This window comes from Histoplasma capsulatum, genomic scaffold, assembly GCF_000149585.1.
Source record: "Histoplasma capsulatum NAm1 scaffold_9 genomic scaffold, whole genome shotgun sequence".
In the NCBI taxonomy this organism is placed as follows: domain Eukaryota; kingdom Fungi; phylum Ascomycota; class Eurotiomycetes; order Onygenales; family Ajellomycetaceae; genus Histoplasma; species Histoplasma mississippiense.
In genome coordinates this window covers 304154-328854 of record NW_001813974.1, presented here as the reverse complement: position 1 = coordinate 328854, position 24701 = coordinate 304154, and the positions used below count along the sequence as shown (strand labels likewise).

Genomic DNA, 24701 nt, shown 5'->3' with positions numbered 1-24701 from the left:
TAACACGCTTGCTGAAAGATATCTCTAGTTTGCGTGTGCAACTTGTTCTAATTTACGCCCGCTCCGTACTTTAATTCATCATCTTCTTGCGCTCCTCTGCCAACACCTCCTCAGTAACGTTGACTAAAATCTCGAATGCCCGACGGACATATTTCGCCTCCGCCAGCGGATTCCCGCTCACCACCCGAATCACCACAACCCCACCAAGCACCGAGGACGTCAGGAACAACTCGCCGCCGGCATTGATCTTCTCGCAGACTTTGTGCGTAAGAGCCTGCGTGGAAACGCCTGAAGAGGTGTCCTGCGATGCTTTCTTCTCATTCTGCCCGGGAGTGGCACCATTACTCAGGGGGGTAGAGGTGGTGCGGGACGTCTCGTCCAAGCCTCGTACTCTCAACGTGGTCAAGCCAAACGCAGGGCCCGTGACGATCTCGAAGAGGTCGTCTCGCGTTCTGGTGAGGTCGGCGAAGACAACCCCGTTGTTTATGCCCTTGCGGATGTGAGCTTTCATACCCGAGAGCCCGTAGGTGCGCATGACGAACCAGACCTTCAGCGCGCGGAAGCGTCGGCCGAGAGGAATCCCCCAGTTGCGGAAGTCGGTTACGGGGGTCGTGAGGTTGCTGGGATTCCGCAGGTAGGCAGGGGTTATGTCCAGAGCGTTGGTGAGGTCGAGGGCGTTGGTGATGAAGAGACAACTATAGTTGGTGACAAGGGCGCGGGGTCAGTTTGGGGAGGACGTAATAAATACACATATATAAATATATATTTATTGGTCGAAGAGCGGGGGGGGGGGGGGGAAACAAGAAACATTACCTGGCGTCGAAGTTCACTAGGAGCCATTTGGCCATATTCACATTGAAGCTATCCACACCTTCTGCGAACTCCTTCGCAACATGCTGCCATTCCTCCGTCACCAGCGCAGAGCCAGCAAACGCCGCATCGATATGGACCCATATTTTCTTCCACGCCTCCTTCTCCCTCAACACGACCTTGATCTCCGCAAACCGATCAACAGCACATGAATTAGTTGTGCCCATCGTCGCAGTCAGGAAAAACGGCTCCAGGCCATCGCGTTCACACTGCTCTAGCATCCTGCGCAACGCGTCTCCCGTCATGGCCAGATTCTCTTCCAACCGCGTCGGGATAGCCCGGTACCGCACCCCAGCAATCCGCGCCCCTTTCGCCGTGCAGCTGTGCGTCTGGTCGCTGCCCAGCACCACAAGCCGGGTCCGCATTTCCATTGTCCGATCCTCCCACTCCGGCGTGTCCTCCACCAACCCCTCCGCCATTGCCTTGGCCCTCACATGCCTTTCGCGCGCGGCAACGATAACGGTCGCAACAGCCTCGCTTGCGGATCCCTGGATAGTGCCTCCGCCGGTACTTCTGCCGGACCGGGACGCCGCAGCGCTGAGGAAGCAATCTGGCAGCCCGAGCGCCTGCGCCAACCAGTCCATGACGATGATCTCCAGCTCCGTGCACGCGGGCGAGCACAGCCAGTTGAACGCGGGCGCCGTGAAGGCCGCCGAGTACAGCTCACCGAGCATGGAGGGGTATGTCACGCCTGCGGGGAAGTAGGCCATGAACTTGGGGGACTGCCATTGGGTTAGGCCTGGCATGATTTTGGACTCGATGTCCGGTTGGATCTTGCTCCATGGCTCTGGATGGTTGGGGGCGGATGTGGGAACGAGTGGACGGAGGTACCCGGGTTCTATGCTGGGAACGACTGGTTTGGAGGAGATGGTGTTGAAGTGTTGGATTACTTAGGATGTCTAGTTAGTTTTGAGGAAAGAAAGAGAGAGAGAGAGAAAAATTGAGGAGGAGGGGAAGAGAATGAGGAGAACGTGAATACTTTCTTCAATGGCAGCGTGAGCTGCTTCCCTGAATTGTTCTCCGTTCATTGAGTTTTTATTATGATTTATTACTTTTTCTTTGCCCTAACTACGTTTTACGTCGACAGTTTCGAGTACGATATCTGGGTGGGGAGCTCTGAGCGGACGTCGGATGAAACACAGATCAGTTTTAAGTTAGGTTTAAATTGGAGCAGCCTTTGGATTTTAAGCACAACAGTCCCAAATGTCAAAAGGGCGCAAGAAATCAGTTCCGCCGCAGATCTGCGGTATAACTACAGAATAGTGGTCATGGTCGATTATAAATATGATCCAAAGCCGACATGCCATGGGATTCGGGATACAGAGTAATAAATTAGCGCCTGGTTTAGTGTTTGAAGACAGCCAATTAAAAGTTTATTGCGATCTCCATTTTTCTGAACACGCTATCTTTGGGAAAAAAGAATCCGAAATATCGTTTTTCTCCGTTGTATTCCTTCCGAATTGTTTTGTTGAAGTTGTTTCCATTTTCTGAGAATAACCAAAGGATTCCTCCCCGTCGGCTAGGAATACATACAATCTGTAAATCTTGGTTGATCTTTCGGCTGCTCCATGGGCCCTGGCCGCTTGATGTCGCGTGGAACTTAAATCTCATTCCTCGCCGAGTTTGCCAGGGTAAAATCCCGAGAGAGCCTCGGTACATGTCATAGTTTTTGATTGCATACGTTAGAAATTGAGGGAGTTTGGGCCGGACAGCTGGCTGTCTAATTTAACCTGCAAAGATTTAGACACGAGGCCCCAAATAACTTGCGGGTCGGCAAAGTTCACCGTATCAATTTCAGCCGCGTATGAGGCAGTGATTCTGAGAAGTTGGCCCTCATCCGGATTCCCGATTATCTCATGTACTCTCCCTATGCACCAATATCTCTCTGCCATTAACTATTTTCTCCATCCTTCATTTAAGGAACTCCCGCACTGTCTCTTCAGACCACGGTGGACCAAGTGGGCCGTGTAGCCCTTCTACAGACACCTGGCAAGGTACGGACAGGATTTCATCCTTTTGTGGTTCCCACACCATGCTGTGACTGGCACTTGCGGTGTATAGGTGGTCGGATGGGTTGGCCATGCCCGCTGTGGGCCGGGCCACACCACCACACCCACGGGTATATATAGCGCAACCATTTAACAAATGGTTACGTTGGCTTTTAGCTATAGATAACCTAGTGCTCATAGTGCTATCTTATCACAGCTTAGGTTTTGACAATTATTTTCCTCGCGAGGTTTTCGTGTCCTTTGGTGTGGTTGCGTAGGTATACAGAATGGTGCCAAAACGATTCCATGCTAGCTTCTTCCTGGCATTGTTCACCTGTTGAGCCCAGTCACTCCAGGCCATATCGATCTTTTGCCCTCGAAGTTCTTCTATATTATAAAAAAAGATCCTCCTTTTGATATATTCTATTGGTATGCCGAACTCGTCGAAACCAAGCATGAGGCTCGGCGGGGTATTTTCGGGTTCCGCGGAGTTGTAGAAGGGCTAGACACATGTGTTTAGCAGATAGATCAGAGAGAATACCCGAAAAACTTGTTTGGTGGGTTAGGACACCGGAACTGTATCTATCCACTTACTATGTGCTCTCCCCGAAGACCAGCACTGCCAGATTTTCCCTTCCGCTCCCAAATCTCTAGGAATGCTGTGGTTCTTCCAACAAGCGAGGCGCCGTACGCTCGCAGGAGTCCCTCGGAGGCATCAACCTTAAACCCAGCACGATCATTTGCATATCGCTCCCCAGTCTGCCACCACCTCTTCTGGAAGAGCAGCAAAACACTTCTTCGCACTGTACTCTGGGGACTCTTGGAATTTAATGAGAAAGGCGAGGTTAATTTCTTCATGGTTATCAAGCCAGAACTGAAATTGTCTTCACGAGATCTTTGTAGCTCTCTGTAAACCATACTTCGGTTGAAAAGAAAGGGCTTTTGATGTATTCAGCATCTGGAGCATATGAGAGCATGACGTCAGGTACTTTTGTTGTAAAATCTGCCCTGCGCCCCTCCCGTTCATTGGTCTGAATATCAAACCGTCTGAAATATTTTGGCACTTTGGACTTAATGACATCCCAAGTGGTGCCTAAAATATGATGAACGGCGCTTCCATGAAGCGATGAGGGCGCAAGGTGGACGGACGTTTTAGACAATTTTCTGTCGAAGAAGAGATGGCCCGATGGCCGCTGGTCGTCCCTGGTATTCACCATACTCCAGGTGGGAACCGAGGAGCCCAATATGGCATGGAACAAAGAAAAGAAAAGAGGAAACAATTTACTCTGATCTTGAGGTATCAAAAGCATCAACTATCCTGCGGAAGTCACACTGAGAAAGATTGCTCAAATGGATGACTTCATCGGCACAGTTAGTAGGGAATTGACCAGCAAACAAGTCATTGAGTTGATCGTCTGATAGGTCCGATTCTTCGGTGACAGCTCGTATTCGAGCTCGCGGCCTTGCGGATCGGTGCGATGTGGGTGTTGTTTTCCCACCACCACCATTAAATGGACGCGACAGAGCAGTCACGGACAACTTACCAGGGCGGGGATGAAGTGAGCGTAATGATGCACCAGCAACGCTCCTAAGCCCAAAGGCGAGCGCCATGTTTCCAAGTAAGTAGGGAAGAGAAACGAGATCCCACGGGACTTGAGGTACGCAACCTTGGAATCTTGGAGAAACGAGGACGGTCTGTTATTGGCTCAGACGGACGCGGACTGTTGATCTAACCTTGGAACTATTCAAGGGTTGTAGTTGGTGCGCCATGAAGAGACTATCTACCTATCCTTTCTGGTGGACCTGGTATGTGGATGTCCTAGCTCAAACTATCTCGATAGTTCCCGCATTTGTAGACCACATGACAGTCACATGACATATTAGCTGAGCCCTTGTGGTGGTCCTGTAACCCCCCGGCCGCATATATCAGTCCAAGCTTGTTTCTTCACCAACCACTCGATATTTACAAGGTGGAAGGAATCCGTATCGGTTCTCTAGGTTTTGACACCACTTAGCCGCAAGAAAATTCAAATTCGGGCCATAATTAGATAAAAACATCATAATGATTGGAAGTGGCAGGCTCATAACACCAGCTTTGAACCCTGCTTCACGTAGAGTTAAGGCCGGAAGGAAAAATACAACAGAGCCATTCTAGACCATAAAGGGTGAATATTTGAACATCATTGCGCATCCGTGAAGTAATGCCATCGCATGGCGGAGCTTTATCGCGGGTGACGGGAGAGCCCTGTTGTTTTGTCCCACCCGCCCTTTATATTAGCTCCATGTCGGCCGCTCTAGAACGACCTCCGGAGTATAAATAGATACGAGTGGGAGTGGAGGCGTGACAGGAAATTGAATGCAGCTCGCAAGAGTCCCCCTTATTTACATTTAAATACTAAATACTGCGTGGGTGACCGACGGGCAGCTTATTATTGCGTCACTAACGACTACCATCACCATCATTACCATGGAGCCTGCTGAGCTTCGCCGACATAGGGAGCGGGGAAGATACGATGTCGCATCCATCCGCGCCGTGTTCTCAGACTGTTTCATGGCGCATGTCTCTTACGTCGACGGCGGCCTCCCGCAATGCTTGCCCATATTCGCGCTGTTTCGGTGTGAGGACGAAGGCGAAGCGGTCTACTTACACGGCCACCCGAGCTCCCGGCTTATGGAGCTTGTACGGGCGAATGAGGTGAAGAGGAAGGCGAGGATTGAGCGGGGGGAACTGGGGCATGGGGATGGGGATGAGGATGAGGATGAGGATGAGCGAATCAAAGTTTGCATCACGGCTACGAAGGGTTGGTATTTTTTTTTTCTTTTTTTCTTCTTTTTTTTTTTTTTTTTTTTTTTTTTTTTTTTCCCTTGAGTGCCCGATTCCTACCTACTGCCAACGAGCAGAAACCCCAGTGGACGGGCTTTCGCTCTCGTCGGCGCCGAACGGACATACTTTCAACTACCGCTCCGCCGTCGTGCATGGTGCATGCTCGCGTGTCGAGGGCCGCAATACCAAACTAGACGTCATGCGCGGCGTGATGGACCACATCGTGCCTGGGCGATGGGACGGACTCAACCCCCTCGCTTCCATCGCGTTGTCGTTGGTGTTTGTGATCCGCGTCCAGGTCCAGCGGGGTTCGCTGAAACTGAACAGCGGGGTGCCCATGATCCAGCCTCGAGATCGGGCGAAGGATGGACCGGACCGGGCGGAGCCTGTGTGGACGGGCGTTGTCCCACTGCATGAACAGCTCGGACAGCCGGTGCCGAGCGGCTTGACGGATGGGGCGGAGATACCCGAGAGGCTGTTGAAGTATATCCGGGAGCGAAATGAGAGAGAGGAGGGATATGCGAAGTCTGTTTGTAAGTGATCGGGGTGGAGTAGCGATGGAGTTTACAACGCTCATTTCCCACACCATGAATTAATAATTGTTCACCTCGCTCTGTATCTAGATTGCCTTGACGTATGTAGTTGTGAAGCGATGGAACCGCAATGCCAAACGGCTGAGTCATTTGCCTTCGATAGTCAGGAGGACGTTTCCGTAGTGTAGATGTAAGCGCTGCAGACGTGCAGTAGCAGAAAAGCCGTTCAGCGCCCTGGATGCCCTTCAAGAAAAGAATCCCTGTGGACCTACCGCCGCCAATTGTTTGTAAATTTTCAGCGCATGGCTTCCTTCAGATAAATTGGTGTCTCCGACCCCCCACCGATAGTACCGCAACGAGCCCGTGTTGAACAGCGCACTTCCAACCAGCTAGTTATGCTGGTGCGAAGAGGATGTTCTCTCCCAGTGGAGAGTGGAAATGATGTCGGATGCGAGTCTGGCTCTGGATGAACTTACGCTGATTGGGCAATTGGACGCGGGAGCGAGCCGCGGCTGGAGATAACTTAATCTTATCAGATCTGCGACTCGCTTTGATAACATCGCATGCAACGGTCTCTGCGTTTCTAACTACGTCGTTTGATCCGATGTCGAGCTAATTAATTGTATGCTTTATGTTACATTTTCTTTCTTAATCTTGTGGTGTTAGTCATCTCTATCTCACAACGAACATTCTGTTCTCCCTCCTGCAGTGGGTGCTCCTCCTTATTGACCATCTATCATGATGACACCAACGCCGCCAGCTGGCCCTTCGCTCGTCATCGGCGTGGATGTCGGAGGAACAAACACCGACGCTGTGCTATTAGACACTAAACATACAGGGCCAAAGTCAGTCATTTCATGGAACAAGTCCCCCACTGCTGCAAACGTCACCCTGGGCGTCCGGAAGACTCTGACAGACCTTCTCCGCAAGGCGCCCGAAAATGAGAAGAATATTGCCGCAGTGACTATTGGGACAACCCATTTCCTCAATGCAATTCTCGAGCACGATGCGTCAAGGCTGGAGAAAGTAGCCGTCATTCGTCTCGCGTCGTACAATTTCTCCAGCCAGACTCCTTCCTTCATCGACTGGCCATCTGCGCTAAAAGGGATCATCAAGGGTCACGCCGCCATTGTGCCTGGAGGTTGCAATATCGATGGCACGCGTATTGCTGATATTGACGCTGAGGCCATTGCGGAGCAGGCGCAGATAATCCGCTCTAAAAATCTAAAGAATGTTGTCGTGGCGGGCATCGGGTCTCCGATGGATACGAAATATCGACAAGAAGCGCAGGTTCGGGAAATGCTCCGCTCCAAACTTGGCGACGATGTTAACATCGTCTGCTCCCACGAGATCTCTGGGAGTGGCTTGTTGGCTCGAGAGAATGCGGCGATTCTTAATGCCTCCATCATTAATTTTGCACGGAGAACGATCCGCGGGTTTATGCAAGCTATGTCGCAACTGGGTCTCAGGTGTCCGTTGTATCTTACGGCTAACACCGGTCATCTGCTCTCGTTCTCGGAGGCCGTTCAGTTCCCCATCAGAATTTTCTCATCAGGAGCAACGAATTCTATTCGGGGTGCTGCGTACTTGGCAGGACAATGCCTACTTGACAGCGATGGAGCTGTGGTGGTCGATATCGGCGGCACTACGACAGACGTCGGCTTCCTCTTGCGTAATGGCTACCCAAGACTCGCCAGCTCGCGCACGGAAATTGCTGGAATCAAGGTCAACCTTGAAGTTCTTCAAGTTGAAAGCATTGCCCTTGGAGGAGGCTCATTGGTGCGCACGAGTGAAGATGGGGAAAACGTGTTTGTGGGACCGGGCAGTGTTGGACATGAGATCACTACCAAGGCGCTTTGTTTCGGCGGTACAATGCCAACCGCCACGGACGTCGCCGTCCTATCAGGTGCATCCGTCGGCACGACAAAACCTGTCCTTTCACGAACGACAGTTGACAACGCGAGAGCCAGGATACAAGCAATGCTGGAAAACCTAGTCGACAGAGTGAAGACCTCGGCAGAGCCCTGCAGTGTCATCCTCGTTGGCGGGGGCGCGGTGCTATGTCCAGACCGTTTAGAAGGAGTCAGCAAAATTGTCATCCCCGAGCTCGCAGGGGTAGCCAATGCGGTAGGCGCTGCTATCGCCCAGATTGGCGGCAAGGCGGAAAAAATGGCTGACAGCGCCTCTGTGGAGTTCGTAAAGACAGAGGTGAAAGCTGCTGCGCTTGCAGATGCCGAGGGTAGGGGTGCTGATATCTCCGGGGCCGTGGTTACCAAGGATGAGGTCGTGGGTGTCCCTTACATGGAAAATGCAAAGCAGGTTTTGATCGAAGTCGCCTGCCCGGCAGACCACGCGCGGTTCTACTCCTCCTTTAAGGAGAATCAGCTAGGGGCCCCAGCTCCTGAGGGTGGGCCTGGATATGAAGAAATAAAAACTATTGACAACAACCTGCAGCCTAACCGCCTAACTGAGCCAGTGGTTGATATTTCCAAATACAGACCTTCTATCGATTCGTCTGGAAAATGGCTACTCTCCAAACTTGACGTTGAATTCATATCCATCGGTTGCTATATTCTCGGCTGCGGCGGCGGCGGCTCCCCATACTCGACGTACCTCGAAGTCGTCAACTTAGTTGAGGAAGGGAGAAATTTAACAATTGTCGATGCTTTTTCGCTTGCTGCGGATGCAGTTCTTGTCCCCGTGGGTGCGGTGGGATCTCCTGCTGTGGCGGACGAGCGACCTGGTGGCGACCTGGTGTTGCACGCCTTGCAAACAATGGAAAAGGAGCTGGAGACGAAATATGACAGCATCTTGGCGGTCGAGGTCGGGGGAAGCAATGGGCTGCAGCCGCTTATATGGGCATCATCGAAGTATTACAATTTACCCTGTGTCGATGGTGATTTGATGGGTATATATATTTATCTTTCACACCCTTGCCTTCAACATTTACGTACTGATAAACGTTGTGTGGAAATACAGGAAGGGCGTATCCTAATTTCGAGAAGATGACGAGCTTCGTTGACTCGACGGACATCAACAAACTGTTCCCCGTGGCCTTGTCCAGCGGCACAGGCAGGAATGTAATCATCCCAGCTACTCAGCCAGATGTGCAGGCAGCCGATTATGCTATACGGTCTACATGCGTTGAAATGGGGTATGAACCCCCCCCCCCCCCCCTGCCTACTCTCTTTTTTTCTCCATTCCAGTTTCCATACCTTTGAAAACCCTTCGTTCTAAGCTCGCGGTAATATCACTATATTTAACCTGCCTCTAGTTCCGCCGCAGGCGCCACCGGAGTTCCCATAAGCGGCTCCGACATGCGACGCTTTGGCATCCTCAACACACACTCTCTAGCCTGGCGACTTGGCCGGGCAGTCTCCCTGGCGAGGCAAAGGGGCCAACTGTTCTCCGTGATGGATGATATCATTCGCGAGTTCGGCGGTGCGCAGAGCGCGAAGGTGGTATTTCGCGGAAAAATCATCAGCGTTGAACATAGCTTGTCCTCTACCGCGCATACGACTGGGAAGGTCGTTCTGCAGCAACTGTCGCCCGATGAGTTAGGGGTGGGTGACATGGAGGTGTCTCATGGTCCGGAGCGGGTGGTTGTTGAATTTGTCAATGAGAACCTGAGCGCCAAGGGGATTTACTCCGATGGATCTGAGGAGGTGACTTCCACTGCTTGCTTATATGTATTTTTGATGTAATAACTAACTCTCCTGCAACAAGTACCTCGCCGTAGTTCCGGACTTGATCATGCTCCTCGACGTATCAACAGGCGAGGCCGTAGGGACTCCGGAATACAGGTGCGTGAAGAAAAAAATTAATCGCCACGAATATCTTCTGCAGCCGTCATCATTTCGCTAACATTGTATATTTAGGTATGGCCTCAAAATCATTCTCATGGCAGCCGCTCCGCACACGCTGTGGACAACAAAACGGGGGCTTGAGATCGGAGGCCCGCCTGCGTTCGGGTTGAGCGTCAAGTACAAGTATGACCTCCGATATGTGAAACCAAAGAGTGTAATTGAGGAGTACAAGCCGGTCCCTTAGATAGAATGGGTTTTAACTAGATGAATTGTGCTTTTCTTTCTTCTCTTTTCTTTTCCTTTTTATCAAGTTAGGGCCCAAATAGTTAGTTGGAGAAGCACGCAGCCCCTCTGACGTCATCCCCAACGACTTCCCTCCGCCCGTCTTCGCTCGATCGCGACCCTTTCAATCAATCAATTATCATCCGTATTCTCTATTTCGGAATATCGTTGCTAGGTTAGATATAATTAATAGAGAAGAACATCATCCACAGTATCATCCAGTATGCCCCGCGCCGTAGCGAAGATCGGGAATACCATCCTTGCCGAGACGGATACTTGGGAGACAGTCGAGGGGAACGTCTACGTAAAGATCCTGTCCATTGATCATTGACGAGATATGACATATAAGATAGCTAATACCAAGGTATATGCGTGTGTAGTTCCCCCGTTCGTCGCTGAAAGATGGCACAGGGACCTTTCGCCTGATAGAATCTGATTCATCGACTTTCTGTCCCTGGAAGGGGGCTGCGTCGTATTATGATATTTCTCTCCAGGGTATGCATTACACATATACATATATCGATATAGTTAGAATGGGAGAGAGAAGGCCGATGAACACAACTTAAACTAAGGCATGAATCTGTTACACAGAGACTGGCACTGTCATATCTGATGTCGTGTGGTATTACGCAGAGCCGTCCGAGGCAGCGCGGAATATCAAGGACCATGTTGCTTTCTGTAAGTTGTGACTCGTTTGTTTGCGTCTATGCATGATCGCTGCGCATGCACCTGCCTCTACGTATATCATTCCCATATGATATGGCAGGAATCCCTCTCCTTCTCAGCTGATGTGTGGTTTTCAATGTAGATAAGACCAAGGTCGAGGTCGTTGTTGAGTAGAGCCGGACTGGTGTGCGGTCAAGATAGGACGGATGGCTTTTTACAGCGTGGATATGGGGATTTGAGAGCAATTGCTGCTGTTTCGTCGAAGAGCTGGAGGGTAAAGCTAAGCAGGCGCCTTTGATAACTAATTTAGTTATAAGAGCTATCTAGATTCAACAGCTTCAGGCCTTCGCTAGCCACAAGTTGTTTTCCAGAGGAACTACTGCGCGCATTCCAGCATGTTCATATCTATTCATATACTTCATCAGACCCGTCACCCACATCGACATATTTTTGAATGACTGCGCTTGTTGCCGAATCTGAGCCGAGACCCCGGGCAAGCAACTGGCAGGGTATGGTATGGTATGGTAAGAAGCTGTATTTCCGCGTCAGCAATCTCCATATTACCGAATAAAAATACGTCGAATGAAACAATGCTATGCCATTTTTCTTCTCCCCGCCTCATTGCTCCGGCATTTACTCACGTGACTTTCCCGAGCCGAGGTTTGTCTTGAGTATTCCGCCAATCAGCATGCACTATATCGGCCGAGATCCGTCCGTATTGGCGCGTACGGTGTGTATTTCTCTGTATGATAGCGTACTGTCACGGCAATACACGATATGTGATATCTGATCCTCCCTCTGCTTAATTTTTTTCTCTCTCTTTTCTCTCTCCTTTGTGTTTCTGGTGTCATTCTTTTCAAGCCCTGTGCTTTCAATTAATCCTTCGTTTAGTATATCTGTCAGGTCTCTGCGCCGCGACGTTTGACACATTTATTTCGAGGAGTCATCCCACTTTGCTCTCCCTGGGCAGCGTTATGGCGGCTCCGTCCTCCGTTCTGCTGCGTGGCGGAGGTCGACAGCTAGCCCGCTGCTATCCTCGAGCTACTGCTACTGCTGTGGGAGTTGCTCGACTATCCCCATTAACTGCTTACAGGCAGTGCTTGCAATTGGCGTCTCCCAAACCGCCAACTTGGTATTCCTCTCGCAGACATGTCCATAGCAGCTCCCTCTCTGACCATGGCGCGCTGCAACCCCGCAACCTCCTGCAACCTCTCGATACCTTTCCGCGCAGACACATTGGCCCATCCCCGGAGACAGCGGAGCAAATGCTAGCAGCTCTTGACCCTCCTGCAAGTTCCCTGGACGAATTCGTTCAACAGGTCCTCCCCGCGGATATCATATCTGCCAAGGATCTGGAGGTCACAACGCCAAATGGTTCATCGAGATTACACGCGGACTCTGTCCATGGTGGGCTTGGGGAATCCGACATGATCAAATTGATGCAGAAGTACAAGAAAGACATTGATGCCAGCGGGAAATCGTATATCGGCTGCGGATATTATAACACCATTGTTCCTCCCGTAATCCAGCGGAATGTCCTGGAGAACCCTCTCTGGTATACCAGCTATACTCCCTATCAGGCAGAAATCAGTCAGGGGCGATTGGAATCATTGCTTAACTTCCAGACGCTTACTGCGGATCTGACTGGTCTACCTGTTGCCAATGCCTCGGTCCTGGATGAAGCTACTGCCGCTGCTGAAGCTATGACCATGTCGTGGGCGACGATGCCAGCTCACAGGCAGAAGAAAGATGGAAAGTCGTACGTTGTTTCCCACTTGTGCCACCCACAGACCATTGCTGTTATGCAGTCGCGAGCAGAGGGCTTCGGAATCAAATTGGTGGTTGGTGACATCATGGCCGAGGATTTTAAGCTGGTCAAAGACCAAGGTGATCGCTTGATTGGTGTGCTTGCGCAGTACCCCGATACTGAAGGAGGCATTTTTGATTTCCAATCGCTAAGCGACAAAATTCATGAAATTGGTGGCACCTTTGCCGTGGCGACGGATCTTCTTGCCCTGACCTTGTTGAAGCCTCCAGGGGAATTTAGCGCAGACATCGCCTTCGGATCCGCCCAACGATTTGGCGTACCTATGGGATTCGGTGGCCCCCATGCTGCTTTCTTCGCTTGTGCAGACAAGTACATGCGGAAAATTCCCGGTCGTATTGTGGGTGTCTCCAAGGATCGACTAGGAAACCGAGCTCTCCGCCTTGCCCTCCAAACTCGGGAGCAACATATTCGCCGTGAAAAGGCGACTAGCAACATCTGCACAGCTCAGGCTTTGCTTGCAAACATGAGCGCCTTCTACGCGGTATACCACGGTCCTGAAGGCTTGAAGGCGATTGCCCAACGCATCAGGTCGTTGACTGGATTGCTTCGTGAGAAGCTTTGCGCCATCGGCTACTCGGTTCCAATTAAGGGAAATACTGCAAGCAACGGTGCAATTTTTGATACTCTGACGGTAGAATTAAAAAGCAGCGCAGAAGCCGATTCGCTGGTGGAGGCCGCACTGGAGTCTTCTGTCTATTTGAGAAGAATAAACCCGACCACCGTTGGTATCTCCTTGGATGAGACTATCGGTGTTGAGGAGCTTAAAGATTTGCTGTCGGTATTTGGAAAGACTGCCCCCAAGGGAGAACCGGTGGACCTACTTAATATTAGCAAAGTTATTCCTGAATTGCAAATCCCCGCTAGTATCAAGCGAACATCTCCATACTTGACACATCCAGTCTTTAACTCATACCATTCCGAAACTGAAATGCTACGGTACATTACGCATCTTGGATCGAAGGACTTGTCACTGGCACACTCCATGATTCCGCTAGGATCTTGCACGATGAAATTGAACGCGACCACAGAAATGCTTCCGATCAGCTGGCCAGAATTTTCCTCAATGCACCCATTTACCCCGTCAGAGCGCGTTACCGGCTACCAGAACATGATCGAGGACCTCGAACGGCAGCTGGCTGACATTACTGGCATGGCTGAGGTTACGGTGCAACCCAACTCTGGGGCGCAGGGTGAATTCGCTGGTCTCAGGGCGATTAAGATGTACCAAGATGCAGTTGGTACCCCTGGGAAGAGAAACCTGTGCCTGATCCCCGTGTCTGCTCATGGAACCAACCCAGCAAGTGCTGCTATGGCTGGCATGAAAGTATTATCCGTCAAATGCGACATGACGACAGGAAATCTTGACCTGGCTGACCTCAAAGCGAAGTGTGAGAAGCATAAGGATCAACTAGCAGCGATAATGATTACCTATCCCAGCACATTCGGCGTCTTCGAGGAAGGGGTCAAAGAAGCATGCAAGATCGTCCACGAAAATGGTGGTCAAGTCTATATGGACGGCGCCAACCTGAACGCACAGATCGGTTTGTGCTCACCCGGCGAAATCGGTGCCGACGTCTGCCATCTTAATCTCCACAAGACCTTCTGTATTCCCCACGGCGGTGGTGGACCCGGTGTCGGCCCCATCGGAGTAGCCGAACACCTCCGCCCATTCCTCCCATCCCACCCACTCAGTGAACACCTACAATCGCGACGCGCAACTCCTAATCCGGCGCCACCCATCAGCGCTGCACCTTGGGGTAGCGCCAGCATCCTCCCCATCACATTCTCATACATCAACATGATGGGCGCCAAGGGCCTAACACACGCTACAAAGATTACAATCCTTAATGCAAACTACATCCTCGCCCGCCTGAAACCCCACTACCCAATCCTCTACACAAACGCGCACGGACGCTGCGCCCACGAGTTCATCCTTGATACGCGCAAGTTCAAGGCCACGGCGGGCATCGAGGCTATCGACATCGCCAAGCGGCTGCAGGATTTCGGCTTCCATGCGCCCACCATGTCCTGGCCCGTGGCTAACACGCTGATGATCGAGCCTACGGAGTCAGAGAGTAAGGAGGAGCTGGACCGGTTCTGCGATGCGCTTATTGCGATCCGCGCGGAGATTGCGGCCATCGAGGCCGGCCAGCAGCCGAAAGAAGGGAATGTGTTGAAGATGGCGCCACATACGCAGAGAGATTTGTTGGTGACGAAGGAGTGGGATCGGCCGTATTCACGGGAGCAGGCGGCATATCCTGTGCCATGGCTGTTGGAGAAAAAGTTTTGGCCGAGTGTGACGAGGGTGGATGATGGTGAGTTTTGCAGATTTGTTTATGTTATCTTCCAAAATCTCTCCCCGTAGATCTTTGCTAACAGGTTCTTTCTAGCGTTCGGCGATCAAAACCTCTTCTGCACCTGTGGCCCTGTGGAGGAGATTGTCGAGTAAAATATGTTGGATAGTAAAAGTGGTAATACCTCTAGGGGTCAGGGGTCATAGTAACGCCCTCGCTGCCATGTATCACCATCCACTTCCCCATCGACAATCTATACATTCATGCCTACGTATTACTCCCTCAAGCTCCCACTCCCTATCTCCCTCCTCTCCACCTAAACTACTCCCCACCTATTCACACTTTTTCCCGAGGAAACGAAATAGAACGTACATACCCATCCACGAATAACCATGGTCTTCAACGAAACCACCTTCCCCTGCCCTAATTATAAGATATGACATGGCGTTTAACCACCATTTCTAAGCCCCCTCCTCTGTATTTCCCTTCTCCGCTTAATTCCACCTCCTACGGCAATGTTACTAGATCCGTTTTTTGCCCCTTTCATCTTCCATTTTGCGTATATATATTAACATCTACAAAAATTTGCTGTCTTGGCTTGACAATGTCGTATAAATATGTATTTACGTCTGTTTTTATTTTTGATCTTTGATTTTTGACTTGCGTTTTACTTTGCTTTTTACTTTATGTGTAGTATATATCTTTCTCCTGCATCCTCGAATATCATTCCTTAAAAGCATAGATTGCATGACATCCTCCGCCGCGTACGTCCAGCTCTTCCTCATATCGGAGTAGTTAGTAGTTAGCGATGCGCTATGCTTAAATTCAAGTCCTCGGCCGCAGTCTTCATGCAAAACACCGCATATCTCCTGTCCCCTGAGGCTGGTTAAGTCAGAGTTTGATATCACGTGTCGCCATGGCCGAAAGCTAAACAACGCTGGAGCTTCCTGATATCAATCTTCATATCACATAGCTAGTTGTAGCATTGCTCCGTGTCGCGCTGTCTGCGGCTATTTCCTATGTTTCGTTCTGCTGTCTTCAGTCTCAGATACAATGAACATTCTCTAACTTATTTGGAAAATTGGCGGGGCTGAATTGGGTTTTGGGCTGCGCTGTGCTTGGTCTCTCTGCCTTGGCTCGAGATAGATAACTTATTGCGGCGTGCAAAGGTATCAGTATTGATTTGGCTTACGCACAACGTTGCTCGAACGTGAAATCACGTTTCAAGATGATGATCTGAATCTCTCCTTGCGTTCCATCGGTTCTCGCGCTGTCTATCTACCGGCAAATTTCCCCCTGCTCGTGCGCGGGGGGACTTTCTCATCATTTGCTTGCTGGCTTCAGACACGTATATCTATCCAAACGGGGTTATAGAGACCATTGGATCTTGTTTTGATAACTATTATGGCACCCTACGCTTACGCCGTTTACTATGGTGTTTTCATCCAACTCCCGCGCCAGCCAGATGAGCCTGCCACGGCCACTTCGCCGCCAAAACATAGATTGTCTATTAACCATGGTGCGTTGTGGGTTTCGCAGGCGGATGGGAAAATTAAAGGATTTGACTGGACGGTCAAGGATGAAGAGGGGTTGGCGGGGTTAATTAAGAGGATGGGCTGGAGGGTCGAGATCCAAGACCAGGGAAGCGTTGGCGGAGTTGGAGAGTTGGTGACCATTGTGAAAGCTCGAGCGAAGAGGAATGGGTTCTTTTTCCCGGGGTTTATTGGTATGCTCATGCTATTTCTTCTCTGCATCCATGCCCTGAAATTTGGCTGTATACTAACTATTCCTTCCAGACTCCCACATCCATGCACCCCAGTATCCCAACTCTGGCATATTCGGGTCTTCCACTCTCCTGGACTGGCTAGAAACATACACCTTTCCACTGGAATCCTCCTTCGGCAACAAGGATAATCCCTCGGAACCTCCGCTGTCTGCCCGCACGGTCTACAATCGCGTCGTATCCCGCACCCTCTCCCATGGCACCACCTGTGCTGCCTACTACGCAACCATCCATGTCCCTGCCACCAACCTCCTCGCCACAATCTGCCACGCCAAGGGTCAGCGCGCCCTCGTCGGCCGCGTCTGCATGGATAACTCCGCTATCTGCCCAGAATACTACCGCGACGAATCCGCAGCCTCCTCCCTCTCCGCTACAAAAGCCACAATCGCCCACATCCGCGCTCTCGACCCATCTTCCGCCCTGATCAGGCCAATCATCACCCCGCGCTTCGCCCCCTCCTGCACCCCCAAAGCCCTCAGCGACCTTGGCGCCCTTGCCGCCTCCACCTCCCCTCCCACTCCAATCCAAACCCACATCTCCGAAAACCTCAACGAAATTGCTCTCGTTGCGAAGCTCTTCCCCACCTCCAAATCCTACGCGGATGTCTACGATTCCGCTGGACTTCTGACTCCTCATACCATCCTCGCGCATGCCGTTCATCTTTCCGCCGACGAGCGCGTGCTCCTCGCCGCCCGCCGCTCGGCCGTGGCGCATTGTCCTGCCTCCAACTCCGCAATTGGCTCGGGCCTGTGTCCCGTGCGTGATTTGCTCGATGAGGGAATCACTGTCGGCCTTGGGACGGATGTATCCGGCGGCTGGAGCCCGAGCGTTCTCGAGGCGGTGAGACAGGCATGTCTTGTCTCGCGGCTCGTTCCATTTGGAAACAGCAATGGCAGTGCGGCCGCTGGGCCAAGTAGGGGTGGAAAGGGGGCTGGTCGCGAGAAGATCGGCGTTGAAGAGGGCTTGTATTTGGCTACCCGTGGCGGGGCGGGGGTTGTCGGTTTACAGGATGTAATCGGTGGGTTTGAGGTGGGTATGTATTGGGATGCGCAGATGGTGGAAATTGGGGAGGCTGTTGACGACGACGGTGAGGGCGTTCGTGACGATATTTTCAATCGTGGGCGATACAACAGTAATGTGGATGTTTTTGGGTGGGAGTCGTGGGAGGAGAAGATTGCGAAGTGGGTTTGGAATGGAGATGATAGAAATGTTAAGGCTGTATGGGTTGCGGGAAGGTTGGTGCATGGGGAGTCTTGTTAGCAAATAGAGGAGGTCTCAAAGGACGGAGGACTGGCTTATAAATTAAGTAATGTATATCTTGAATTTCCGCTGCTACCGCTTCTTTTTGGCATTATTGCTTTGCATTTTATTTTGTTGCAAAAACTCAGTCCATCAAGCCTAACTTTTACGATGCTGAACAGGGCAATCCAATATTCACAGTACTATATCTATGCATTCCAGCAAGCGCATCGCGACAGCAACCAACGAGATACTAGGGTTGTAGATACTACCGTTAAGTTCATATTTGACTATCACATATTTAATGCTCTATAGACATTCAGATATTTGCCATTGAACCCGCTATACTCGATTCATTCTTATTGTGCTATCACTACAACCAGCACTGCAGCTCTTGTGAATCATTTCATACGTCACATTTACTTGCTACCGTTATAATTGCTGACAATATTGCAGACCGTTGCATTCAGTGGAAACTTGCAGGACTGTGTCTCCTGCCGCTACGAAGGGACAGCACAGAAGTCGGGGATATAACCTTTGACCAAATGCCTAAGACGCTTCTTATGAAGATAGTTTCTCTTTGCTGGCCTCCTGGAAGTTAACCATTTATGTTACATTATCCTGTACTATCCGTACATCTTATCTCAATAACAACTGTTGCTCTGTGAGTTCCTCTGCCTGGATAATCAACTGGGCGGACCCCAGCAAAACTAACCCCAGGAGAGATGGAGAACAAAAAGAAATTCCGGGTTCTCATAGTAGGTGGAGGAATTGCTGGCCTAGTCCTGGCCAATATGCTTCAGAAGCATGGTATTGACTTCCTCTTGCTCGAAGCGTATCCAGAGATCGCACCCCAGGTTGGTGCCAGCATCGGCTTCCAACCACATGGCCTTCGTATCTTAGACCAACTGGGCGTGTATCAGGAGCTCCGCAAGCAGGTCAGTGCCGTTGACCAGTTTGAAATGTGAAATGACAAGGGTGAGTTACTGGTCACCTTTCCTGATGCTGAGAACACCTTTGTCCAGCGGTGAGTTCTTCTTCCCCCTTGCCTCCCTTATCATGTATATAGCTTTGTCTAAATCTGTATGTTCTGTAGGCATGGGTATCCCCTCATATTTCTCGAACGCCAGTTGGCTTTAAACATACTCTACTCGCATCTCGATAAATCGAAGGTTTTGACTGGAAAGGCTGTCTGTAATGTTGCCCTCTTGCAAAATGGCGTCACTGTCACAACGAAAAATGGGGACCTGTACTCAGCGGATATCATCGTTGGATGCGAATGGCACCCACAGCACGGTTCGCCGGGAAATGGTGAGGCTAGCAAATGAAGTTCCTCCAGGACATTTCTCCGTTAGAGAATTCGATAGTGAGTAAATCTCATCCTCAATTCACTGACTGACACCCGACCGCACGCTGACCATTAGTTACTTACGAAAGATATGCGGTGTGACTATGGCTGCGTATTTGGCATATCCAAGGTTTCTTCCCCTCTGCCTATCGGCTCGTTCACTAGTGTGCTTCGACGCAACAATTCGTATGGAATTCTGGGCGGGCTCCATGGCCGTGTCTACTGGTTTCACTTTTTTAAGCTTCAGAATCGTGCTTACGGAGCAGGTATCCCCCGATTCAGCAAGGAGGATGAATCACGACATATCCAGGGGCACGAAAACGACATTCTCACTCCTAACCTGAAGTTCAAGGACCTCGTAAAGGGGAAGGTCACCTGTAATATGACTGCCCTTCCTGAATACATTGTTCAGCAGTGGCATCACAACCGCATCATAACGATCGGGGACTCGGCACATAAGGTTCGATAACCATAACCATATTTGGTTTTACATCTGCAAATAACTGCTGACGCTCGTGTAGTTTCACCCGATTGCTGGCCATGGCGGCAATTCAGCTCTTGAGTCTGGCGCCGCTCTAACCAATGTTTTGGTGCGAGCGCTCAATGAATCAATTTCTAATGAGTTGAGCACTTCTCAAATTTCAGACATCTTCCAGGAAGTCCAGGATCTCCGCCATAAGACAGTGAAGAGGTTAATTGCAGTGTCCCACAGCCAGCAGCGGCTGCAATCATTGGAAACTCCTTTTCTCAGGTTTGTCGCATTATACGTACTCCCGCGAGTTCATAAAGATCGCGTCATCAACAACAGCTCTGAGTCTTGTCCACCGGCGCAAAGGTTGGAGAATGTCGAACTCCCTCCTCACATTACCCTTGTCCCATATGACTCCGACCTGCTTAGCCCCCCTTGCTGTAGAGGTTGGTACAGCTGGGTGTTGGCTTCATTTTTCTTGGCCCTTTCTGCTGTTCAATTTTGGGCGATGGATATCTGGGCTGTGTTAGCAAGGGCACCAGGTTTATTCGAGAAGGCGAACATAGCTCCATTCACCGGTATTGAATTTCTCGATAAGATTTTGATTATTTCCCTTCCACAGTACGCAACATGGAACATGGAAGTCACACCTTGCTTTACCATTGTCCAGATGTATTTGTACTTCTCACTTTTTCCCATAGTTGCCATATCCACAATTGAATCTTGCAGGAAACGCAACAGTTTGAACTTGTTGACATTGTGAGTTACCCTTGAGTCCTTCCGTTGGCCAAACACAACGAGATTAACACATTCAATAGCTTCAGTACAATTTTTTGGGTCATCATCTATCACGCCTTTGGCATCACCGTCGCCGCTCCCTTACATTGCGCAGCATATATTCTCATATCATCAAACGTGCATTACTGGTGGCCCGTCTCCCGCCAGGTCCCAACATCTTATGCGAAAACACTGGTCCCAGCTCTAGTTCTGGGCTACCTCCTGCCTCCACTCTTATTATTTAAGGGATATTCGGGCCACTGCATAGCCGAAGCTATCGCCCTAACCTTACATCGCGCCCCTATATACATACGTCAACACCCTTCTCATCGTCTTTTCAACAGTATACGCGATGTTCTACCCCGACGGCCACCGGACTCCACCCGCTGATAAGCCCATGCCGGACATTCCATGCCTAAATCGCGTCTACCTCTATTCATTTAGTGTTGCCGCCCTAGTCCATGTCCTCACCATCTCCACCGCGTTGTCACCTCGTTATCTAGATATATCCATCTCACACATTTTCACCCCACACAGCAGCAGCAGTTTACAATCTATACTCGTTGTGTTTGGAGATATCCGCATGCTCTGGCTTGCGGGTTTTTGGGTGTTCTGGATCGCGACGGCGGTATGGTGCATTCTGGCCGTGTGGGATATGAATCGAGTTGGCAGGGCACGAGTTAACCTAGGCGTGGCGGTTTTGGTGATTGCGATGGGAATTGCTGCCGTTGGACCTGGGGCAGTGACTGCAGCTGTATGGTATTGGCGGGAAGAGAACATGGCTAAGGTTTCCTTCAGGAAAGTAGAGGAGAATTCGAGGGCATAATAGCACCTTCTTCAAAAGTTAAATCTGTTTATGGACTTATATCCTCATGACATTTATACCTGGAGTTTTCATACTATCCATGGTGGGGTGCGGAGAAGTATTTTCTGAATTTGTGTTTCGCTTACATCTCCATTATGGATCCAGATTTGAAGAGATCAACATTTTATACTATATATTAAACTAAAATTTGTGGAATGACGGGCAGGTCAACTGATGTATTCCGCAAGCTGGGAGTCGCCTAAGGATATCCGAACACCGAACATTGTGTTAAAGGGCGTTGGGGAAACGGAACACGGCCGATAACATTGGCGTAAAGAAAGAAAAGGAAAAACGGAGGAAGTTTATTGGACCGGCTTGTCTGCAATTTGCTAGTTAAGTATTCCCCTCTGTTCATCATAAGATTCCAGCCAAAAACAAAATATTTATCTATACCTCAACACGCTACACTTTTCTATTCCGTTAGTCAAAATAATCGAGACGCATATTGATACGATATATGGTTATATATTTTCGGACTGCATAGGCAAAGCAGTCTGATATCTCCATGTCCCCTTTCCCACCTTGATTTGTACAGCGTGTGTATGTTTTCCTGTGTCGCAATAAACAAACACACACGTACATGTGGCATATATAGATGCACCATAATACAGTTACCCGGGGATGAGATGGATAATAGCTTATGAATGAAGGCTGAATAACGTACCTCGAAACCCTGGCCGCATAACCTCATAGACCAACTTGTCTGATATTTATGACACCTTCTCATCCATGAACACCGAAACGACTCATCAGTCTCGGATTTCACTCTCGGATGTTTCTGCCTTTCGTTCTTCGTTTCTTTTGTCGCGTCCCTTGGTTCGTCCGACGCACCAGGCGGTCGTCGTAGGTTTTGACATTTGAGCAATGCATATAGATAGAGAAGTAGATCAATAGCCTCCAACACGAAAACCACAATCTCGAACTTACCAACTTACCCTCAAACCAAAATCTCTTTTCCAGCGACGTTCTAAACGCCTTTCCGACCACCGTTTCCACCCCACTGCATAACCCTTGGGTACCTGCTGAGAAGCTCGACATCCCCTAATGCCCCCTTGCCATGGTTGCGGATAAACTGTGCGCTGCCATCGGTGATAGGTGAGTAATCCCATGACGTGAACTGCCCTTTCACCAAGGCCGAGTACACCAGGCGTCTGCGCCGCTGCGAATGCAGGACTTGCGACTGCAGCGCCTGGAAGTCCCAGCGTGAATGCGCTTCGGAGATGAATGCGGAGAGGAGGTTTCCGATGTCAGTTTGAGATGGGCTGGTGAGTGTGCTAGCAGAAGCAGCGGTTGGTGTCGGGGTCCGCGGGGGGGTCAGGATCTGTGTTGCATTGACCTTGTTGTTGGAGAAGACGGGGACGTTGGGAGTGAGAGTGCCTGGTGGCGGTGAGACGGAGGGCGTGGGTGGTGCTGTAAGGCCTGTCTGGAGCGGCTTCCCTTGTTGTGGTATTGTTGCTGTAGAGGTAAGATACTCGTTTCGTGTGAGATGGGGTCGAGTTGGTATTTCGACACCAGTCGCAAGATTGGTTAATTCCGCAGGGTCGCTCTCCACGTTATAGAGCATTGGAGGGTCTATGGGTGAGTATACGAACTTCCATGGTCCCCGCCGGATCATAACGACAGGCGCAAGAGTGCCTTCAGCCATGTATTCGCCGATGACAGTGTCTGTTTTCACGCCTGAAATAGCCTCGGGCGAGTTCTCGTCGAGGATGTAAGGCATTAACGAGACTCCATCGACAGGGAGATCGTTGTTCATTTCGCCACCTGTCATCGCTACAAAAGTAGGGAGTAAATCCATGGTGGAGACATTTTCCTTGACCCGCTTTGGCTTGTAGCGGCCCGGCGCATGGACAAACATTGGCACTCGAGCTGCATGTTCGTACCATACCATCTTATACCAGAGCCCGCGTTCACCAAGCATGTCACCATGGTCGCCTGTGAAAACGACGATGGTCTCATCAGCAAAATCGCATGCCTTCAGGGTCTCCATCAACTTTCCAACTTGCGCATCCACATACGAGCAGGCCGCAAAGTATGCTCGGCGTGCAGCTACAATGCGCTCTTCGGGGATTTCTTTGCCGAAGAGATCAATACACCTTAGAACCCGCTGGGAATGTGGGTCTTGCTTGTCGTGTGGCAGCGCTGAGGTTTTCGGAAGAGGGATTGCTACATCCTCGTAGAGGTCCCAATACTCCTTTGTCATGGCATATGGGTCATGGGGGTGGGTCATGGAAACCGTTAGGCAAAATGGTTGTTCACGCCGGTGGCGAGCGTGGTCATACAGGTACTGGGTGGACTTATGAATCACCTCATCATCGTAATCAAGCTGGTTGGTGCGGACGCAGGGTCCAGCTTCCATTACGGAAGACATGTCGTGGTACCAATCCGGGCGGACTTCCTGTATCCCGCGGTCTATTAGCATTATAATTAACATATCCTATATATATATATATATATTTCCTCCGATGCAAGCAATAAAACTCACAGGTTCATCCCAATTAACTGTCCATCCATAATCTCCTGGATATATGTCGCTCGTCAAACGTTGCTCATATCCATGCAACTGATCTGGGCCCGCGAAATGCATTTTCCCAGCGAGTGCAGTATGGTACCCTTGTCTGCGCAAATAATGTGCATAGGTAGGGGTATCTGCCGACAAGTCACTTGCATTATCATAGCCCCCGATCTTCGATGGTAACTGCCCGGTCACCATGGTGAAGCGGGACGGGGCGCAAAGGGGTGAATTGCAGTATGCAGATTCGAAGCAGACCCCTTCGCGGGAGAGACGATCAAGGTTTGGTGTCTTGATAGGAGAGTTTTTGTCATAGAGGGAAAGCAGTGGAGCTGCCATCTGGTCCGCCATAATATACAGAAGGTTGGGTTTCTTCCGATCAGCCATGATGAAAATTGGATGTCGTGTGCTCTTGACAGTGGTTGTGTTTTGAATACTACTAATGACGGAAAGAGAAGAGATGATCGAGCTAATGAATGAAAGCAAAGGATTCAAGTATTATAACAATTAAGCTAGGTACTGTTAGAACTGTGCTCTTTGTGAGTTGTGGAAAAATGAAGGGCGAAGAGCGATAGGGGCGGGAGAAAAGCTGTCCTTTATGAATCAGACCAGCGGCG

The 24701-nt window shown here is 50.3% G+C and overlaps 9 protein-coding genes across 9 annotated transcripts; 5 read left to right on the top strand and 4 right to left on the bottom strand.

The window, feature by feature from the left end:
- Positions 1–70: 70 nt before the first annotated feature.
- On the bottom strand, positions 71–2177 carry HCAG_07576 (predicted protein; the record flags this gene model as incomplete). The annotated part of the gene is made up of 3 exons (XM_001537217.1): positions 71–695; positions 814–1759; positions 2171–2177. The coding sequence occupies 3 exons, from the start codon at positions 2175–2177 to the stop codon at positions 71–73; spliced, it is 1578 nt and encodes a 525-aa protein (XP_001537267.1).
- A 913-nt stretch (positions 2178–3090) lies between these two features.
- HCAG_07575 (predicted protein) lies at positions 3091–3716 on the bottom strand (the record flags this gene model as incomplete). The annotated part of the gene is made up of 2 exons (XM_001537216.1): positions 3091–3360; positions 3453–3716. The coding sequence occupies 2 exons, from the start codon at positions 3714–3716 to the stop codon at positions 3091–3093; spliced, it is 534 nt and encodes a 177-aa protein (XP_001537266.1).
- A 1609-nt stretch (positions 3717–5325) lies between these two features.
- Positions 5326–6403, top strand: HCAG_07574 (predicted protein; the record flags this gene model as incomplete). The annotated part of the gene is made up of 3 exons (XM_001537215.1): positions 5326–5659; positions 5769–6215; positions 6306–6403. The coding sequence occupies 3 exons, from the start codon at positions 5326–5328 to the stop codon at positions 6401–6403; spliced, it is 879 nt and encodes a 292-aa protein (XP_001537265.1).
- Positions 6404–6956: 553 nt separating this feature from the next.
- Positions 6957–10265, top strand: HCAG_07573 (predicted protein; the record flags this gene model as incomplete). The annotated part of the gene is made up of 5 exons (XM_001537214.1): positions 6957–9123; positions 9195–9369; positions 9490–9880; positions 9942–10018; positions 10094–10265. 5 exons carry the CDS (start codon positions 6957–6959, stop codon positions 10263–10265), a joined length of 2982 nt encoding a protein of 993 aa, XP_001537264.1.
- Positions 10266–10526: 261 nt separating this feature from the next.
- On the top strand, positions 10527–11143 carry HCAG_07572 (predicted protein; the record flags this gene model as incomplete). Its single annotated transcript, XM_001537213.1, has 4 exons — positions 10527–10607; positions 10684–10798; positions 10895–10981; positions 11112–11143. 4 exons carry the CDS (start codon positions 10527–10529, stop codon positions 11141–11143), a joined length of 315 nt encoding a protein of 104 aa, XP_001537263.1.
- A 280-nt stretch (positions 11144–11423) lies between these two features.
- HCAG_07571 (glycine dehydrogenase, mitochondrial precursor) lies at positions 11424–15246 on the top strand (the record flags this gene model as incomplete). The annotated part of the gene is made up of 3 exons (XM_001537212.1): positions 11424–11493; positions 11873–15112; positions 15188–15246. 3 exons carry the CDS (start codon positions 11424–11426, stop codon positions 15244–15246), a joined length of 3369 nt encoding a protein of 1122 aa, XP_001537262.1.
- Positions 15247–16495: 1249 nt separating this feature from the next.
- HCAG_07570 (predicted protein) lies at positions 16496–19930 on the top strand (the record flags this gene model as incomplete). Its single annotated transcript, XM_001537211.1, has 7 exons — positions 16496–16817; positions 16888–18109; positions 18296–18374; positions 18854–19051; positions 19091–19140; positions 19210–19424; positions 19551–19930. The coding sequence occupies 7 exons, from the start codon at positions 16496–16498 to the stop codon at positions 19928–19930; spliced, it is 2466 nt and encodes an 821-aa protein (XP_001537261.1).
- Positions 19931–20320: 390 nt separating this feature from the next.
- Positions 20321–21487, bottom strand: HCAG_07569 (predicted protein; the record flags this gene model as incomplete). The annotated part of the gene is made up of 4 exons (XM_001537210.1): positions 20321–20421; positions 20581–20808; positions 21057–21122; positions 21268–21487. 4 exons carry the CDS (start codon positions 21485–21487, stop codon positions 20321–20323), a joined length of 615 nt encoding a protein of 204 aa, XP_001537260.1.
- A 1052-nt stretch (positions 21488–22539) lies between these two features.
- On the bottom strand, positions 22540–24471 carry HCAG_07568 (hypothetical protein; the record flags this gene model as incomplete). Its single annotated transcript, XM_001537209.1, has 2 exons — positions 22540–23970; positions 24058–24471. 2 exons carry the CDS (start codon positions 24469–24471, stop codon positions 22540–22542), a joined length of 1845 nt encoding a protein of 614 aa, XP_001537259.1.
- Between the last annotated feature and the right edge of the window lie 230 nt (positions 24472–24701).